Source organism: Anthonomus grandis, chromosome 3, assembly GCF_022605725.1.
Source record: "Anthonomus grandis grandis chromosome 3, icAntGran1.3, whole genome shotgun sequence".
NCBI lineage: Eukaryota > Metazoa > Arthropoda > Insecta > Coleoptera > Curculionidae > Anthonomus > Anthonomus grandis.
Window position 1 is genome coordinate 16,800,832 of NC_065548.1, and position 21,957 is coordinate 16,822,788.

At 32.2% G+C, this 21,957-nt stretch overlaps 1 protein-coding gene across 3 annotated transcripts in view; it reads right to left on the reverse strand.

The window, feature by feature from the left end:
- LOC126734519 (peripheral plasma membrane protein CASK) overlaps window positions 1–21,957 on the reverse strand; it is a 681,912-nt gene that overhangs the window by 550,263 nt on the left and 109,692 nt on the right. For all 3 annotated transcript variants that reach the window (XM_050438187.1, XM_050438189.1, XM_050438188.1), the window contains 3 exons: window positions 21,282–21,457; window positions 13,802–13,927; window positions 13,559–13,739 (listed from right to left, as the gene is read on the reverse strand). In XM_050438187.1, coding sequence (XP_050294144.1) covers window positions 13,559–13,739; window positions 13,802–13,927; window positions 21,282–21,457 — 483 coding nt within the window. The remainder of the gene's footprint in view (window positions 1–13,558; window positions 13,740–13,801; window positions 13,928–21,281; window positions 21,458–21,957) is intronic.

Sequence of the window (21,957 nt, forward strand, 5' to 3'; positions counted from 1 at the left end):
TTTTTTCCTTTTCAGACAATTGGAGCCATTTGGAAAATTACTTCCAGGCGTGTTAAATCATTTACTATTTTTTTCCACGCATTAAGAGCCATTAAGTATGTTTTCCAGATATATTATTGACCATCTTTTATTCCTTCCAGGCATATGGAGTTATATTTCATCTCTTCTTGGAAGTCGAAGTTACCTTTTTATTTTTTCTAGGTATTATTGAAGCATATTTACTGGCTTACAATCTCAAGCCATTTTTGATTCCTGTTAAGACTTCTGAAGCTTTTTTATTTTTTCCAGATAATTTGGGTCATTTAAAAAAATTCTCTCAGAAGTGTTAAACCATTAACTACTTTTTCCAGGCATTAGAGTCCATTAAGTATATATTTTTCCAGGTATATTTGATAAGTGTTCATTTCTTCCAGATATGTTGAAGTATATTTGATCTTTTACATTCATCCGGAGCCCTTTTTTATCCTTGTAGCTGAAGCTCTTTTTCCATTTTTTCAGCCGTTTTGCCCCTTTTACTGTTTCTTACATGCATTAGTAAACATTGAGCAATTCTTCTACGTATTATTTCTCATTCATTTCAAGAATTTAATTTCCATAGCAATAGAGAATACTTTTTTATTTCTTCGAGAAACTTATGCCCGTTAAAGCAGCAGAAGTGCTTTTTCATTAGTTTTCAGTACGTTCCTGTACCCACGCCACTGGTTAAACTTTAAAAAAATCTACTACGTCACAAAATGACTGTTTATACTCAGAGGGTGTGTGTTAAATTTCATAAATATATTTAGGAATTTATTAAAGTTATGATAAAGAAACATTTTTTCTCTTAAGATCTTAACACCCTGCAGCTCAAGAGTTAAGGGGTTTAAAACACAGCTTTATTTAATCTTTTCTTCTTAAAATCACCTAAAGATTAACACCCTTAAGGATCAGGATGTTGTTCTGTAACACCCTGTCTACATCTGACTTTCATATTTATTAAGTAAATTGTACTTCTCATCAATATGCGGATGACACTTAAATTTGAGTCTCTTTTCTCATCCGAAGCTCACAAGCGCATTCTTAATAGTTCTAAATCTAAACTAATGTTGTGTTGTTTGGATCGCAGCCTTTTGATAATTTGGAAATTGAAGTTGAAGGCTTGATTTTAGCTCCTTCTATGTGTGATAAGGCGTTCCAATTAACAATAAATTGAACTTTAAAAATAATATATCTCATTTACTTTAAAGTACTTATACAGATCTCCCACTGAGCCCGAATCACTAAAGAGGGAGCCAGCTTAGCGTAGTCGGTTGGCTGCGTGCGCCTTGCCATTTCTGATGTCGCCATGTACTGGACGGGCGAGCATCGTGCCTTCGTTATCGAAACATTTTTCAAAAGTAACGAATCTATGATTATGACACAAAGAAATTTTCGTACTCATTTCGCGCTTGGTAGACATGATCCAGTTCCAGATCGCAAAACAATACTGTTGTGGGTTTCAAATTTTAGAGCTACAGGTGCAGCCTTAAAAAGAAAATCAACTGGTAGACCCAGAAGTGTTCGGTCACCTGAAAATATTGCAGCTGTAAGGGAAGCAGTTGAACGATCTCCTAGACGTTCAGCTGTTAAACATGCCTCTGCTTTGCGTTTGTCAGATCGTTCTGCGAGAAGAATTTTGCACACCGATCTGAAGTTTCACCCATACAAAATGATGATCGTGCAAGAACTTAGTGAACGGAACTGGGAAAATCGCCGAGAATATTCCAATGATATTCTTCAAAACGTCCCACAAAATGCGGTTTTAATATCGAGTGACGAGGCTCATTTCCATTTGTCTGGCTGTATGAACAAGCAGAATTTTCGCTACTGGGCACCACAAAATCCGCGGCAGCTCCATGAAAGACAACTTCACAGCCAACGTGTTACCGTTTGGTGTGCTGTTGGTTCTTTTGGTGTTTGGGGCCTATTTTTTTGAAGAAGGAGGGGTAACGGTTACCGTAACTGCTGATTGATATGTCGACATGCTAGGTAATTTTTTGGAACCAAAACTTAGGGAACTTAAACATCCGGATATGTGGTTTCAACAGGATGGGGCTACAGCTCATACGGCAAGAAGGACAATGAACCTGTTAAGGGAAAAGTTTCCAGAATTCCAGGACGCGTAATCTCGTTACGTGGAGACGTTGGGAGGCCTGCGTGTTCACCCGATCTTGCCCCATGCGACGTTTTCCTTTGGGGCTACCTGAAAGAGAAGGTTTTTCAACATCATCCCCGAACCATTGACGAATTGAAAGCATCAATACGCCAAGAAATTACAGGAATATCGCCTCAAATTACTGCTCGAGTAATGGAAACTTTCAGAAATCAGCTTCGAATGTGTGTCGAAAGAAATGGTCGCCACTTGGACTCTGTAATTTTCAAAACTTAATAAAAACAAAATGGCATACCATATATTTTAGTTAATAAAAATAAAATATAAATAAGAAAATAAAAATCAAAATGTGGGAGATCATTTTGCCGGACCCTGTATAAAATTCCTCATATACAATCATACCTACACAAAGATGTCCTTTCTACCAAGTTAACTTAAGGTTGTGCGACTCTTTGATTTTATTAACTCTTTTTTATAGTAATGTACTCTACTGTATAAATTACTAATAATAAATTACTTCAAATAAAGGCATTACTACAATGTAATGCCTTTATTTGAAGCATCCAAGTGGTTAAATCTAGAAGAAAGGTATCTGCATCTCTCCATTTTTACTTACAAAATTTTATTATCACCACATATCTTTTTGATAAACTTGTATCTCACGTTACCATCTATGATCAATACACGTAAGCGAAATAGCCTTGCCATTCCTACATACAAGACTACCAAATCTACATAATCAGTTAACTATAATGTAGTTAAAACTTTTAATGCTCTCTGTAGTGATTTTAAATTGGCTACCACTCTATCCAACTTTAAACAAATATAAATTAAAAAGACTTTTCTTTCGAAGCGTTCGTAAAATTTAATCAATGTTTCCATTATATCAGCTATAGTTCTGGATATCCTATTATATTATTTATTTTAATTTATTATTTTTTTCTAATATTCTTATATTCGCGTTTTCCTACTTTTTGTATTATTTCTGCATCATTTATTGTAAGTTAAAAATATTATTTTATCAAAATATTTTTAGTTGGGCGGTTAAATGGGGTAGCTGTGCTAGATCTCGCCGTTATAATATAGCACAATAATCATAATATTCTATAGACTCACCTAAGAGACGTTACTCTTTCGATACAAAATTTGCAGAACTATTTACCATAGATATTTTTCTATATTTGACCACAGGTCGAACTTTATTTCTTTTGTGATTTAAATTTAAATCTTGAGTTACATGTTAGTGGAATGATTGTAATAATATAACGAATATATTATCAACATAATAATAGTTACTAGATATTCTTAAAATTACAAACAATATTGAAAAGTTAAGTCTCCTATGCTCTTTATAGATCAAGCTCCTTTTTATAGGTATAATACCTAATTTGTTGTAGTCCTTTAAAGAGGATGTTATCGGATCTTTTAATCGGATCTTTGCCTTGATGTAAAATGATGTAGTTGTATTAAAATAAAGCTCGACATTACTTAAAGTTAGGCTTTGAAGGCAATATACATTTATTAGAGCGTCTTAGCTTATACTACCTCTAAAGAAGCTCCTTAAATTGTAGTGAGATTAAATTGGAAGGATATGGAGTGCTAGTGTTGCTGCAATTAGTGTAAATTGATATAGGACAATCTATTGAGAAGGAAATTAATAGTAGCATGTTCCTCGCAAGCCTTTATGATGCATAAAAGCCACCCTAGAGTCCAACCACTTTGATGCTAAAACGTTTTTTAAGATAATTTTACGGTTTCGGTAGTTTTTTGTATAAGAACTCTTATATTCTAAAAAAACCTCTAGTTTTATACCGGATTTGAAAAGTACATAAAGATGTTTACCTTTAGGGTAAAATTACATATTAGATAAGAAAAGTATGGGCCATGATATACTTAGAAATTTATAAATACTAAAAATTTGATTAGTCTTACAAGAATTCCACATTAAATAAAATTTAGTTAAGGAACCAGATAAGTATTTGCTATGTACTAATTCATTTAATTTAAAGGACTTCTTGGATATATTCGGCAACCCTCTAATGCACCTGCCCGCCTTAAGGCGGACTTCATTTAAATTCCATTTAAAACCAAAATATGTCTTTTATTAACGCTACTGCATATGCTTGCCTTTCGGCAGATTCTACTCAATATTCTAATGTATATTTGGTTGCCTACTTTTTGCATCGACGTAAACAACGCCTGGTTCAAATAATTTTCAGTTGAAATCGGGTCAAAAAGCGAGTCCGTTCGTGATTGTTATTTTGGTGGAAAGTTTTAAATTGTTTTCAAACGGATTTAGTGTTAAGAAAATTATCGGTTAGTTATTTGTACCTTATTGTTTTAAGAAATTTATGTTACTTGTTGCTAAAATTAAATAAGACCGCCAAGAGCCCCTCTACAAGCGTACCCGCCGTACAGGCAGACATATGCAATGCCTAATATAAATTTTCCTACAAATTGGTAAATAAACGTTATTACATATAATAGATTTTGCGATATTTTCAGTTATGGCTGGATGTCGCAAGTATTTTGATACTTCCAAAATATCATCAGATGAGGCGTTTGACATAATTGAGGGTCTTCTTGACAACACTGATAGCGAGGGTGATATAGACAGTGACGCTAGCTACGACAGCGATGAGCCTCTTAGCAAGTTGGTTACTGCCGAAGATGAGTTAAAACTCGATCATAATGAAACATCTTTTAAAGTTGTAGACAACTTTGAAGAAATAGAGCCAGAGCAACCAGCCCAATCATCTGATAATTCGTCAATAAGTGAACCAAGCACGAAACCAAGTACTAGTTTTAATGTACCTAAACCACCCACTGAAAAAGATGAACCTCTTGCTAGTGCTAGTAGTTCAAAGCGTAAACCACAGGAACGTTTTCGGGGGATATTACTGGCATAACTAACAATTTGCCGGAATTCAAGTCTATTATTTGGAGGAAAAAAATCTTCAATTACACATAAATGAAGTCTTATTTCGGGGAGAAAAACAATTTCCAGCTGCTTTGAAGGATCTAAACACTCCCTTTGATTGCGTTCAGTACTTTTTGAATGACGATTTTTTCAGCATCTGACCGAACAGACTAATTTATATGCACGCCAAAAAAATATTTCCACGAGGTTCACTACAGATGCAACTGAACTACGACAATATATTGGAATACTTATATATATGTCGGTTTATCGTTATCCAAATGTAAGATCATATTGGGAAAGACATTCTTTTGAAGGGATTCGTCAGACGATGCCGGTGTTGCGATTTGAGGAGATTCGACGGTATCTTCATTTCAACGATAACTTAACGATGCCTGGCAACGGTAGACCAGAATATGACAGTTTGTATAAGGTTCGGCCCCTCATAACACATTTTAACAATGTATTTTTATCCGTACCAATCCTTCCAAGACTTTGCGTGTATGAACAAATTTGCGCAACAAAAATGACTGGAAGCCCTCTTAGGCAATATCTACCTAATAAACCGTATTAGTGGGGTTTTAAATTGTTTCCCCTTTGTGATTCTTTAGGCTTTTCGTATGCTTTTAATATATATACTGGTGCAGGAGATAATATAATTCCTTCAAACTCTCCAAATCTGGGGGCATCCTCTAATGTGGTGGTCCGTTTATCACAGCATATTCCAAATTTTGTAAACCACATCGTTTATTTTGATCATTTTTACACGTCTCTGGGCCTAGTTGTTCATCTCCGAAGTAGAGGTATTTACTTATTAGGCACTGTGCGCCCAAATCATGTACCCAATTGTAAGTTATCAAGTGATGCTGAAATAACAAAAAAAAAGTGGAAAGAGGCTATTCGGAAGAATATGTAGGAAATCCATTTGATATTGATATAACCTCTGTTTTGTAGCATGACACCAAGACTGTTCGACTTATATCTTCTTACGCTGGGACAAAAAATTTTGCCTCTACATACGTAAATGAAGTTCTAAAGCCAGCTCGCTGGGATAGAAAAGAGAAAAGATACTACGAAATTGATTGTAAAAATTATCAAAGAATACAATAGACACATGGGAGGTGTGGATTTAATGGATGGACTAATAGGGAGATATCACATTCGGATGAAAACTCGCAAATGGTCCAACCGCATCTTGTATCATATTATAGACGTCGCGATCGTAAATTCGTACATATTGTACCACCGCATTCACTCTGAAAAAGAAAAAAAGAAAAACGAGTTACCAGTTTTTAAGTCGATTCTGGCTTTGCAATTATGGACAAATCGGACGTAAAAGAAGCGTTGGTCGACCATCTTCTTCGTCCCCCAGATCATCACCTGTGCCAAAAAAGCGAGCATACCTACCAACAGAAGACGTTCGATTCGATCAAGTAGGACATTGGTGCATATTCCGTGATCGATCAGGTAAAAAACAGTGTAAATTTCCAAAATGTACGTCAGAAACTCAAGCATTTTGTCTAAAATGTAATTTAAGTTTATGTAACTCTCCAACCAAATCCTGTTTCTTTAATTTTCATAATAAAGAATAAAAGCATTTTTCTATATTATTTCATAACACAATATAGGGGTAATGCACCGGTCCGCCTCAAGGCGTCCCGTTTTTATCGGACAGCTAGGGGATGAAAGAGACGTCTAAGTAAGTTTATATTATTAGATTTATGTTTTAAATAACAAAATTATACAAAAATAATTTCTTTAATGCAGAAATAAATTTATGCATTAGAGGGTTAAGTTATGCCAAAGTCTACTAACACTTAATTCTTAGTTCCTAGGGAAAAATTAATTGAGGTAACTATAGACTTAACGCCGAATACATCAATGATAACAGTCATTACAAACAATGTAGAATGTAGATAAAAAAATGATATACTTATTGCATAAAAATTAAACCTAATAATAATACTAAGAGTTCTATTACAAACTCTAAATTCAGCAACACAGCTATAGAATGACATAAATTTAATAGTCATTAACATGAACGCCCAATAAAAAATTATTATTGTTAATGAACGGATTAACATTTTGTTATATATGCAACCAAACTCTAAGAAGGTATCTTAGAAGATTGATGAAATGTATTACTAATGATAAAGGAAACAAATTTCCGTAAAGATACTGCTGCGGAATATAGCGATCTAAAAAAACGTAAACATTTAAAAAAATATTGATATATTAATTATAATTGTATTTGTCATTTTCCTATAGCAAAAGTGATTTAACTCAGAATATGTTTTGAATAAATCATAAAATTTCTTACTGGTATTATTTTCGAATAAATTTCATAACCATCAAAATCGATTATACGTCAGTTAAATAAAAGTTATCTGATTGACTGTTACATATAGAGTATTTAAAATAGGAGAGGATATGAACGCCCTCGATATTTAATATCGTAAGTTGTCAGAGAACAAAACCGGGCTGTTTCATATCCAATAAAATACAAGTCAAGTAAAGGAAGTATTAAGTTCAGCATGTTTCTGACAATTTAATACCGTCAATAAGTAATAAGACAATAAATTTTTAATAAAAAAGTGAATAAATTGAGCATTTAATCAATTAATATTCTTTTTCTAAATTGATTTCTATACTGTTTATAAAGAGTATTACGATAGGAATTCCATTTAATTATTTATTTTATAAGTATTTTCTCATGCAAAAAAATTAATATTTTTTTTATAAGCATAATCAAGTCTCCTTTTTAATAGTTTTATTTCTTTTTAAGCTCGTTATGGACCAAAATATACGTAGTGTGACAACAACGAACAGGGAATGCAGACTGAACAACAAATCAATCAGAATGGTGTGCTATGCGGATGATGCGGTAATCCTGGTAGAAATAGAAAACGATCTGCAAAGGAAAACACATAAATTTTATCAAATTAGTAAAAAGTACAACTTGTTGATCTATATTAATAAAACAAAATGAATGACCTTCTTCAAAGAATCGGTAAGGTGTAAAGTCGTAATAGACAGGTAACCAATAGAACAGGTAATGAGCTTCCGTTATTTAGGAGCGGACACATCAAGCAGCAAAAACCTGATAATTGACATAGAATCACAGGCCAACAAAGCCGCAACAATTTCAGGATGTCTGAGAGATATCATCTAGATAAACCACTACATGCGCATTGATAGTAAAGTGCGGATATATAAGTCCTATGATAGACGGTGTGCCGGTGCACTGGTGTAGCTGGTGCTAACCTATGATATCGAGACTAGAGCTGACACGAAGACAAAGGGAATCCTCAGAACACTGGAGATGTAAACCTTAAGAATTATCGCAGGGAAAACCCTTAGATGCAGGGTGACAAACAGTGACAGAAGAGAGTCATGCAAGGTATAGGGCATAATGGTGAGATGAGGAAGGCATAGAATAAGATATTGGCTAGACTACATAGATAGAATGAACCAAGAAAGCCTAGCATACATAGCTAAAGACGGAAACCTAGCAGACTGCTAGGAAGATCACCTAGGAATGGGAAAGGTAGCTGGAACTCTGTCTCACAAGATAACCAACCGAATTGAGTCTGGGCAATTAACAGACCTTAGGGTCTTCTCAAAGTATAAGAGAAGAAGAAGTAATTTCTCATCGTGACATAAAGGTAATACAAGGAGTACCCAAGTAACTTAAGTTTCCGGTGCAAAGACAGATCGATAGCATTTTACGACGCGCAGCGTATTAAATCATTCTCATTTTATTGCATATATAAGGGTATTTTAGCATCCAAGAAATAAATTTATCAGACGTGTATATACACATATACCCAATACAACAGAGTAGAAGATATACTTTGAGGTTATTCAAGCTTAAAATGAAAATGAGCGTTCAAACGATTTACCACCGATGTTAATAGAGCGCATAAATTGAACAAAATCATCTGTGGCAAATGAGATAACACGTGTATAACTTCGTAGTACCTGTACTATTAAAAAAATTAAAGCTGGATCTATCAGTGTAGTAAGCAACACTCTATTTGTGATTCCTAATTTAAGTTTAACATTTCACGAAGCACATTGCAGTCAATTTCGACAAAGAATAATTTATTTACGCTCTACTAAGCTCCAATAACTTCTTAAAAGTATAAAATATGCCTGACAGACAATGGCATCACTATAGCTCAGATAAAAGAAAACTGTTGATAAGACTGGATAAAAATTAAATGAGGATAGCAAAAAAAATGGTCTCATAAAAATTCCGTTATGTTCACATATCACTATATCCTCACAAGGTTGAACTTATTTCAGAACTCAATTTTATGGACCATTTATAATGACGTTAATCTGCTCATTAGCCAATACATCCACTAGAGCAGGAATGACATCTAGCTATGTTTTTTCAAAAATGATTCGGGATAGGATGCAACCATAAAATGTGGCACTTATAATAACAATGTTTTTATGACCGCAATTGGAGGCCCTGCACATACAAGTTAATAGATACGATGTTAGAAGTTAATAAATAAAAGTTGTGCAATAGAAATTCATCACAACACTAATGATGTTGCACTTTAATTTTCTTTCTAAATCAATAAAAGAACATAGTTATTAGTTAGTGAAAAAAACATAATTATTATAGTTTTATAATTCTGTATCTATTTAAATTTTAAAACTATACTATATCAGTCACCTCCTTAAAATGTTGTAAGGTATTACACCATATATTCTCTGTCTCATGGGATAATAATGACTGATATGGTGTGTCTAAATGTATGCTTTAATTTTTTTCACGTAAAGTAAATTTTAGAGAGAAGTAAATAGAAATAGAAAGGTCTAAAGCCTCTTTACAGTCCTGATGTTTTCCAGCTCTACCTAAATCCGTTAAGCTTTGCATTATGGTTCAAAGACTGTGGATGCCTTTTTTCGTTTATAATATTCATTTATACATGTACATAGTATTAAAATGTACCATATATTAATAGATAATCGTCTATAATTATAAATAAATATAAATATTGTTTTCTTATAATAAATATACTTAACTATTTCACTAAAGTAGGATCAACAAAATTGAAAGCCTGTCTGGAGTACATAGTTTTCTTTATTTAGGTGCGAATTTATAATAATATTTCTATAATATAATCCTAAATTGAAAAAGAATCCAATATTATTTTGTTAAAAATAAGAAATAAAATACCATAACTTTATTAATTAAACCGTTTTTTACCCATCCCCTATGTCATTATAAGTATATTTTTTTAGAGTTCTGGCTATATTTTTCTTTAATCTTTAGATTATTTCCAATTATCCATTTATATTTTTAAAGTTTCTTTTGTGTAGGATGCTTTAATTCCGGTGGTAGATTATTAAACATTTTTTGTCCTATATACCTATATAAATTAACATTCACCTTTTGTTTAAGACATCCTTGAGGAATTAGTGTGATTTTTTGCAACAAATCTTGGTTGGTAGTTGCGTGTAGGTTTTGGTTGTTAATTTATTTTTTGTAACGAAAATTAGTCCGCTTTTATAGCATAGTTTCTTATTTGAAACACACTAATGTAGTAAAAATTTTTATCTATACCATAAAGTATTGGAAATTTACAGATTATTTTAATTTTTTTTTGTGTTATCATATGCCCCGTCCCAGGTAATAATGTCATATAATAAAATGGATTGTAGGAGGCGCATAGTGTCGAAAGCCTTTGCTAAGTCTATAAATACTGCAGCACTCTTTTTAAATGTGTCAAATGCCTCGTTTGTAGATGTGTCTTTGCGAAATCCAAATTGTTTGGGTGACAAGGTATTGTATTTACTAATCAAAATTATTGGTCGATAATTTTTAACCATATATGTTTGTCCTTTTTTAAATATAGGTTTTACGATTGCTGATTTAAATAGTCTAGGGCAATACCCGGTGAAAAATGCTAAATTTATTATTAAAAACTTTTCATTTGTGATATTGCGTCAATTTTAAATGATTTTGTTGTCACTTATTTCAGTGTTTGTTATTGGTTTAAGGTAGATCGAATTCTGTAGAAAGGTCTCAGTGGAATTTTCGGTTGGTATACTTTTTTTTTAATAATACATTAGCCATTTTTTTCACTACACGACAGTGATTGTTAAATGTATTTGCAATTTCTTTAGGATCTGTTACTATTTCTCCATGCACATTTTTTATTTCTGTTAGCATTCGATTATTAGATTTATGATATTTATTGCTGCATTCATTTATTGTTTACTTCATATTATTTTTGTTATTATTTGTAATATTTTTTATTTCTTTTATACGTTTATTAAGTTCATTTCTATGCTTTTATATTGTTCGTAATATTGTAGATTTTAATTTTGTTTAGATTTGTGGTAAAATTTGTCTCTATTATGAACAGCCTATATAATTCCAGGCGATATCCATGGTTTTTTCTTACTTACTTTTATTGTTTTTATATAGCTTAATTGTTCAGTTGCTTTTCGTATCTCTTGATTTATATTCTCTATGGGTATTCTTAGTATAAATGGTTAATGATCGGATATTTGGGAGTGAAGTTTTATTACTAAAATATAATCAATGCATATTTTAAAATCGTTAATTTCGCAAGTGCATTTATTTACGTAAGATTTAAATCATTTTTCTTGCAATAAAATTAGATAGGTTTTACTTATTTTTGATGTTAATATTTATGTTTTCTGTTACTATTTCAATGTAACCTATATATAGCTGTCATCCCAAGGGTATTTTGATTTATTTTAAGTTCTATTCTTACGCAATTGATGCCTGCGATTATTTTTACTTCGAATTTAGAGCTATATATATTTTTAATGTATACTAACGTATACTCACCACATCATTTTGATTGTATTTACTTTTAGTGTATAGGTAGGAATAACCCTCAAGTAGCTTATAATTTATCCTGATACTTTTATAAACATCAAATATTTGTGTAAAATACAGAGAGATCTTTGATTTCTCGTAATTCTTCTTTTGATAATTTTATTTCGCTAACTAAGTGTTTGCCTCTAAAAGATCGAAATCTGCAAGCTAGCTATCCATATGCAACATGCAAATTATTAATCTTAGTTACCTAGATCTCTATTTTTATATCCTAAAATGTTCCTAATCTATTTTATAAATAAATGAACATATAAACCTATATTGAGTTTTACCGAATGAATGAATGAAGCAAAACAAAATAATGAAAAAAATAATAAAATACATATAGAGATAAGAGTCTGCACCGATCTTTTTTTGAGAGTTTGTCCGTTGTCTTGTCTGGACTATTTTCAGGTTTTTAAATATGGAATTATTGGAACTTTTAATATCCTTAGAACCTAATCCTCTACACATATGTTTCTTAGAATCAGTATCAGTTCAATTTTAATTGACAGATTTTCTATCGAATTTTTTTATTAAATAAACATCATTTAGGTCTGCTGATGTCTAGTCCAATAACCGTATGTTCTCGAAAAATTATTTTAATTTAAAATTGAATTCTTATATATATAAAAATGGGTGTATATATATATATAAAAACTCGATTTTATTCACGTTGGTTGCGCTGTTATACTTTGGAATAAAAATCAAAATATCAAAATAATCAAAACAGGTGTATGATCAACAGTTTTGTAATAACTTAATTTTTATTTAAGTTAGAATTAAGATGTTAATACGTGTAGATAGTCTGGATTTTTATCAACTTATTGATGTCTCTCTTAACATTTTCTGTAAACTACAACTGCTAAAATTGCTAAAAAGTTATATTCTGAGGGCAAATTTATAGTATTATAACAATATCACACACGAACTTTCAAAAACCTTGAGCAAGTTAATAGATAATAGATATAGTGTTTGAGTCGCTCAGATTTCATATGGCAGATATTGTGTTTTTTATTTTCTCAGTTATGTGCAGTGACGTTCGTACCATCCTCCATACGTTACAAATACAGATAATAACATAAAAAGAGCTTAATTTTCTTTTCATTAACCTACTCCCAGAGCTGTGGTAAGTATTTGGATCATAATTTGTTGTATATATTATTAAAATAAACCATATAACTATACAAAATATTAAAATAAATTAACTTTTATATAGATTGTACTATTTATTCACATTTAACATCGACTCTCAGTGGGATACCCGTTAAATGTACACCTGCATTAATTTCATTTTAATTTATTTCTAACTGCAGGTTTTAAGGTTCTTAGCACATCACTCCTTTAAAAGGCATGTGAGCGTGAATGTCTATTTCAATTTTGCCAACCCTAAGATATTAAAGCCTTATATAATTCCTGCGTCTTTAGAATTTCAGTATTTTATGCAGCTTGAATTAATTTAATAAAGTCAAGTAATAAACTTTCCGCTTGCTTTTTAGATGGTTTAGTTTGATTCGGTAAACTAAAGACTTGACTTAGTTCATGGTTTTGCCTCGCTAATTGTTTTCTTTTATTTCTTAATCTTTTCTGCATTTTTCCTTTTAATTCCATATTTTTAATCATTTAAATTACTTACCCATTGAAGTCACTTCGTTTCCAAAATCGGAAAAAAAATCGTCCGATCCTTCATCGAAATTATACCATTTGCTAGAGTTCACAGCGTTAAAAATACATCTTTTAAGCTTTCGTTTACTATTATATTTTTTAAGTTCTTCTATAGTATCATTTAAGTGGATCCTAAGGGCTTTATCACGGTCCTAAAAAAATTATGTATATTACTCGTACTAATAAAATATAATTTCTAGATAGATAGTCTTACCCTTAGCCACCTATGATTAAGTACTTCTTGTATCGTTATTCTTTGCTTAGGATCAACTGTTAACATTTGTTGGATAAGGTCTTTAGCACTATCACTAATAAATTCCCAAAGTGGTGACGCATTTATCTGAAATAAATAATTAGTTAAGAGCTTAGCTTAGCTTGATACAAAACTTTCCTTATACATAAGATAGATAAATTAGGTAATTTATTTTATTAAACAATATTCAAATGCTGATTTTGAATATATAAAGAGTATGAATTTTTACACAAAATTTTAAATATAGAAACAAAAAAAAATCAACTAAAGAAAAACGAAATATTGAACTGCAAAGGATTGTAAGAGTGGTAGCCTAAGTTTCAGTGTTTAGCAAAGACGCAGGAGAAATAAATCGGTGGTAAGATCCATAATTGCGTATGTTGATTTAAGTTTACACCATGGGAAAATTGCCTAAAAAATATATAAATTTTTAAAGCCGTTTGGATATGCTAATGGTTTTTACAGATGTTTTAGAAGTGGAGGCTGTCATACAATAAATGATGAGTTTCAGGTAAAAACCCTTAAATGCTATAATTGGTGAATTTTATAAATTTTTATGTTTGATGATAGATTATTTTAAATCATTTAAAAGATTTTTTTTAGAAAAAAATCAAAATGGCTTTCACCCGAGCTGAAAGAGAACTAAACAAAAAAATGCACACAAAAAATATAAGTTGCGACCTAGTGTTGAAAACTATTAAGAGTGTAGTAGGTGAAAACTACTCCAGGATTTTTATGACACTTATGTTTATAATATTAAGAATGAGGCTACAATTAACAGAGCACTTATTATGATTATGATTTTGCAAATTATTATGATTATGATTTTTTTTTTATTGACCTTACAGAGATATACAGGGTGTTTTTTTAATATTCCGACAAAATATTCAGGGACGTGTTCCTTGGACAAAATCAAGTAAAAAAGTTCCTATGAGTATATTTCCTAAACATCTTATCGATGGTAAAGTTCAAAAGAAAAAACTTATTACATTTTTCGATAAATCTGATACCCCTATAGAGATTTTTCTGAAACTTGGTACTCAGTCTGTAAGCATCCATAGCGTTTCTTCTCTACACAATTTAACTTTTTATATTCGCCACTGGCGTTCATGCGGACTTTATTATCTGGTTATATTGGAGTATATCTGGTCACTTGGTAATTTTTCGTTCGATTTTTGCATAAAACCATTATTGTGGATATCCACAACGCCTATATCTGATTATCTTAATCCAGTATTACTTTTTTAACCATATTTTCAGCATCTATCTTCATCATACTTCACGGTCTATCTTTTTATCACATTTTTCTCTTGCCCAAAAAAATTGTATTTGTTTGCCACCAGTTTTTACATTTTATAAGCATTGTGTGACTGTTTTCATAAATGTGCGATATGCACTTTGTTTATGGACTAGCTAACAGCAATACGCAAAAAATGTAAGCATGCGTATGTATGCTAAACGTTATCATCCCAATAGTGTTATTCTCCACCACTTTATAAAAAAAAACAAAATAAAAGTAAAAGAATGGATGATAAGTTTCAATTTCATCCCTTTGTGTTTACTCATTTGCATAATTGTCTAAGAAAAACCGGCAGCTTTAAAAAACTGAAAAACTTACTGCTGAAAATGAACATCCCCAAACAGTTACTCCTCAATTGGAAGAAAAGGTGCTGAATGAAATCGAGGAAAAGCCTGCCAAAAGCACTAGAAAAATTGTTTTAGTTTGGAATATGCTTAAAAGGAATCTTTTATACCCTTACCATATTCAGCGTGTGCAGGCACTTTTGGACGATTTTTTGAAAAGTGGCATTGTATCGTTGGTTGCAAGAACGCATAAAGCCAGATGCACCGTTTTTGAGAAAAATACTCTTCGCCGATGAGGCTAACTTCTCCAGGAACGCAATCATGAATTTTCATAACAATCACATATGGAGTGATGGGGCCAACCGAACCCAACCCAATCCAACCCAAAAACCATGTCGGAAAGTCATGAACACTAGTTTTCGCTTAATACTTGGGTTGGATATATTAAAAACTTTCTGATTAGCCCATTTTTTTTTACCAGGAAGGTTAACTGGAAAAGTATATAGTGGATTTCTTAAAAATGATTTGCCAGTACTGCTTGAAGAAGTTTCTATTCAGCCTAGACAACGAATGTTCTTTTTACATGACGGTGCTCCAGCACATTTTAGTTTAGTTGCTCGCTCGGCAGTATTTAGATCTTATATATCCAAACCGTTGGATAGATCGGGGAGGTACTCAACCTTGGCCCCCACCGTCTACTGACCTAAATCCGCTTGACTTTTTTCTGTGGGGCCACATTCGGTTTATATATTGTGTTTATAACTCCAATAAAAATGTGGAGGAATTAGGGTATCGCATTATAGGGTCTTAAGATATAATTCGACGAAACCCAGGAATTTTCGAACGTGTTCACTATTCAATGAGATGTAGTAATAGTAGTAAGGTGGCTACTTTGAACAAATTTTGTAATCTTAGTATTTCTTGAATAAATATTTATTAAAAAACGGCGCATTTTATATTTTTTCACTCAAAAACTGTATTATTTTAAGAAAAGATAAATAATGATAATGATAAAAATAACATAAAAAATTATAGTTTTTATTTTTTTCTGCGAGAACCGTGCGTTGAGCCAAAAATGATCAGGAGAATAGATATGCTTTAAAAAAAAATAAAGAATTCACATTTAAATAAAAATAGCAAAAGATATATTCATAGTAAAAAAACACGCTTAATCATAAAAAAATAGTATTTAATAATTAATGTGACTTTGTAGTTTGGGATGACTTAATTAATGCTCCTTGATAAGAACCAAATTTTTAAGCTGATCTTGTGGCAAATTTTTTCATAATTGGGGCAGTATTATTACTTACTAAGTTCTGACTATTATTAGGCTGGGGTTGATGGTTATCAAGAGCCCTTTCCCAGGCATGCTCAATTGGGTTTAGGTCTGGAGAAAGTGGCTACAGATGCGAAATGCCCAAATTTTGAATCGTATTTTAAACTTGACCTCCGCATTATCATCCAAAAAACAAAATTTTCCTTGATTGTTTGCCTTATCTGTTTGACGATATTCCTTATAATGTCAAAAGCATAAAGCATTCCTGTCATTTTTTTTTGCACATATAGAGAGGTGTACGACGTTCCAGAGCGATTCCCTCCCAAACCATAACATTACCACCTCTAAAGGGATGCACTTCTTGGACAAATCTGTGATGTCAAGGTGTTTGCTGACTTCTCCAGACTCTTAAACGCCTTGAGTCACTATGCAAACCAAAACAAAATTCGTCAGTAAAAAGAACCGAATTTCATTCTGCAGCCCAATTTGCTCTTTCTTGTTCCCACTCCAAACGCTGTGCTTTGTGCCTTCGTGTAGAAAGAACCCCGAAATGCTTTTCGAGTAAATAAGCCACTCTTATGCAGACGATTTCTCACTATTCTCACAAAAATTGGGATTTCTATGTGATGTTCAAGCTGACATCGTAATTGTGTTGCAGGGACAATTGGGTTTCTTCTTATACTAAGGATTTTGTAACGATCTTGTTGCTGTGTAGTGCATCTTCTACGACCTTGTCCAAGCCTCCTTGAGACTGTTCCTGTTTCTCTAAAACGATTCCACACACTTCTTATAACACTTTATGATATTCTGAACTCTAGACCAACATCAACTTGTAACCTCGCTTGAATTATTCCAACTGCTCTGTTGGCTTCCGCGGTGTTAAATGTCTTAATGGCCTGGTAAAAAAATCAACTCTTAATTTACGACTAGTTTTGACCAACCAAAAATTCTTAAGAATAACAAGATTTAGACTGCATTCCAACCGCAATATGGCAATAGTCACAATAATGCTTAGATCTTCTAATATTTGCCACCAGTGTGTATTCATAGAAACTTTTTTGCTTGATTTCGTCCAAGGAACATATTCCAATATTAAAAAAACATCGCGAATAAATAATGATTTTTAATATATAAGTTCGATTTATTATTCATTAATAATGATCTAAAGCAGACTGGCATAAATCAAAAATTTGAAATATTCCAATTATACAGGGTGTCCGGAAAGTCAACGATAATACTGAAGGGGCTGATGGAGCAACTCATAAGCACCCAGACAAACATAAAATGACCTTAGTAAGAAACCGATGGTTTTCGAGATATTGGCACTTCAGTGGAAGTCACCAAAATCCTACTCTTGGATCAGATTTTCGATTGTCACGCCTTAAAAATAGATATTTTTTAGAATCTCTTTTTAGTTATGCAATACTGAATAGCCACTTTACTGATCAAAGACAAACATTAAACTAAACGGCCAAAAGATTTAATAAGAAATCTATTCTAAAATAAAGTATTACTTATTTTTATTTTTTAAACTTTGAATTTGACCGCTCATACTGGACCGAAAAATTGTACGGCAACCCGGCTAATACCTTAAAAAGTTTGCTCATTTAATTTAATTTTAAAATTACTCAATATGTTTTAAAAAAAGCTTTACTGTTATTGTGAAAGATAAACCTAATCTACCTTATGAAAAAATAAAACAAATTTATAATTATGTTATGTTCAAAAAATAATTTTATTTAACTTAAAAAAAAAAATAAAAATCAAATAATATGTTCGAACTATCTACCACCAACGGGAATGCAGGCGTGGCATCTTTTAATAAATGACCTATTGATCCATCTTGCATTCCTGGCAGCGTTAAGATCTTGGGCTGCATCATTTATTCGCTGCCGTAATTCAGCAATATTATTTATTGGTCTTGCATAAACCTTTTCTTTTATGCAACCCTAGTAAAAAAAATCGAGGGGGTTTAGGTCTGGAGACCTAGGAGGCCATAAAATTGGACCAAGTCGGCCGATCCATCTGTTGGGGTATGTTTGGTTTAAATACCGACGAACTTCATGGGCGCGCATAATGTGCCGGGCAACCATCATTTTGGAACCACATTATTTGGCGACTGGCCAAAGGAACATCTTCTAAAAGAATTGGTAGATTGTTTCGACAAAAATCTAAATAAGCCTGCCAGTTCAAATTTTCTGGTAATTCGAATGGCCCAATTACACGTCCGTTCAAGATACCGGTCCACAAGTTTACTTTAAATCGGTACTGTGACCTTTCTTCTCAAATAGAGTGGGGATTTTCCAACGCATAAGTGTGCAAATTGTGCATGTTCATAAAGCCATCCTTTTTGAATGTACTCTCATCCGACCACAGTATATTATTTAAAAAATTCGGATCCTCTTGATTTTCTTGCAACATTCTGCGGCAAAATTGTAGGCGTGGTTCGTAGTCTCGAGGCAGTAGGCTTTGCACTCGTTGAACATAATAAGGATGATATTGAAATCGCCTAGTGATGTCGTTTACTACCGATTTCGGTATCCCTGTTCTTCTTTCGATTGCTCGTGCCGAAGTAGTCGGATCATTTTCAATTCCTTCTAAAACTTGATCAACATAATCAATACGAGGTCTTCCCTGTCGAACAGGAGCATGAGGCATTCTGCCTTCGGAATATGAGCGGTGAACATTAATAAATACACGATAGTCAGGATATCGGGCCAAATTCGGATATCTTTCTTGATAAAGATTAGATGCTGCTAGAGCATTTCCTCTGCATTCACCATAAATGAGATGCATGTTTGCATATTCTTGGGCGGTATACGGCAAGGGCATAATAAATGATTAACCAATTTTTTAAACAGCTCAAACAAAAAAGTCCACAGGAAAATGAACTCAAAAACAAATCCAAAGCAAAAGGTAACAGAAACGTTAGGATAACGTTTCTGTTACGAAGCAAAAAAATAGTTAGTACACGGAATACTGTAAACAAACTAAATACCAAAAATGTTTATTGCTATGGTGATAAGAATTACCTTCGCTCTTGATTTTTTTAATTTTTAAGTTAAATAAAAACATTTTAAACATAACTTAAAAATTTGTTTAATTTTTTTAAAATGATATCATAAGGTGAATTAGGGTTATTTTTTACTATAACACAATAATAGTAAACTGTTAAAAAAACATTTAGGTAATTTTAAAAATTAGATTATATGAGCAAAGTTTTTAAGTAGCAAAGTTATTAGCCAGGTTGCCGTACAATTTTTTTGGTCCAGTATGAGCGGTCAAATTCAAAGTTTAAAAAATAAAAATAAGTAATACTTTATTTTAGAATAGATTTCTTATTAAATTTTTTGGCTGTTTGATTTAATGTTTATCTTTGATCAGTAAAATGGTTATTCAGTGTTGCAAAGCTAAAACGAGATTCTAAAAAATATCTATTTTTAAGGTGTGACAATCGAAAATCTGGTCCAAGAGTAGGATTTTTGTGACTTCCACTAAAGTGCCAATGTCTCGAAAATCATCGATTTTTTACTAAGGTCATTTTATGTTTTTCTGGGTGCTTATGAGTTGCTCCATCAGCCCCTTCAGTATTATCGTTAACTTTCCGGACACCCTGTATATAAAACTTCATGCATTGTTCGATAGCTGATGATCTACTTACGTGTTACGTTCTTTTAAATTAAGGAATTATTCACCAAGTTAGTTTTTTGAGTATTATTTCAAGATTCGTTGAGAAAATTGTGACTAATGATTTGATATTACCTTTGAGTGGGATCATTATACATCCACATCATTCAATCAAGTCTAAACAACAAATAAAGCTTAACTTTTCTTTACACTAATAACCGGTCCTGTGTATTGGAGAGTGAGTGTCAAATTAATTTTATTTACACTGATTTCTGCAAGACATAATGATAAGACAGATCAAGTTAAGCATAATATTCTTGTTTTCAGTTTCAAAAGCGTTTTAACTCAACGTTCAGTTGCTGCTTGACTATATTAGAAAATCATCTGAGTGACTCCAAATGGTCCAAATATAAGACACAATAATTCTCTGTTTAGTTTAATCAAAATAATATCTTGAATGCCATGCCTATTTAATATTTTTATTGATAATATTCCGTGCAATTTTTGAAGACTTTATTAAAAATTATTTGGGTCTGCAGACTCACTTGGTTGATTTTCTGGTGTGACAGTTAGGGGATAACGCTTAATGTTAAATTGTCCTTAGGAAATGACAAAATGATATTTCAGGGTATAGAGTATTACAAATCTGGGTTTTTGTTTGACGAGTCTTTCATTATTTTTAATACATAAACATTATGAAGTTGGGTATTTTCCCAGAAATGAACAAAACTATACATTCTACTTGGATTAAGGTGCCTTAAGAGAAAAGTAGAAGGAAAGCTAGCCATTCGAATAAAGAGTAAATATAAGCGATCAAAATACAACTTCCTGAGAAATAATTACAAGTGAGCCCCAATGAGTTTACTTGATTGGAAAAATGATGACTTAAATATAAATTAGAAACCAAAACAAATGACATTCTTTAGAACTAGACTGAAAGTAGAAAGTACTTACCGATAGTTTCCCACGACAAATGGCCTCAGTCAATCTTCTTCCGCTACCGTGAAATGGAAGGGTCCCAGACAGAAGCACGTGAAGTAAAACACCAGCGGCCCAGATATCTACGGCTTTTCCATATGATTTCTTTTCGACCACCTCTGGAGCCATAAAAGCGGGAGAGCCTACCCTACCTGTAAAGTAAATGTCATTATTAAGCGGTTGTTTAATTTGGTAAAACGGGAATGAACTAGAAAACATGAAGAGAAAAAATTATTAATGATAAAAATGCAAAAAAAAAACACTGAAAAACATGAGTGAAAAATAATAGTTAATACTGTATGGATAAATCTAATTGTGGGAAACACAGAGATAGATTTATACACACTACTGTTTAATTTATTGAAGTAATAATATTTTTGTAAAAAAAGAGACTCAGATTGGATTGATTTCAGTTTTCTTTTGTTAAGGCTGTTCAAAGCTCGACGTACTACTGCAGAAACTCGCATAAGCATATACAGGGGGTCCCACGAATAATGGTAAATAATTTTATAGAAGATTCCCTTTAAAAAAAAATAGGTCGAAAAAAAGTCAAATATTCTTAGTTTGAAAGTCAAAGGCAACCAAGATACAGAGCGATGAACTTAATGTATATTTTTTTTTGCTTATTATCGCATTTATTCTTCGATTTAAC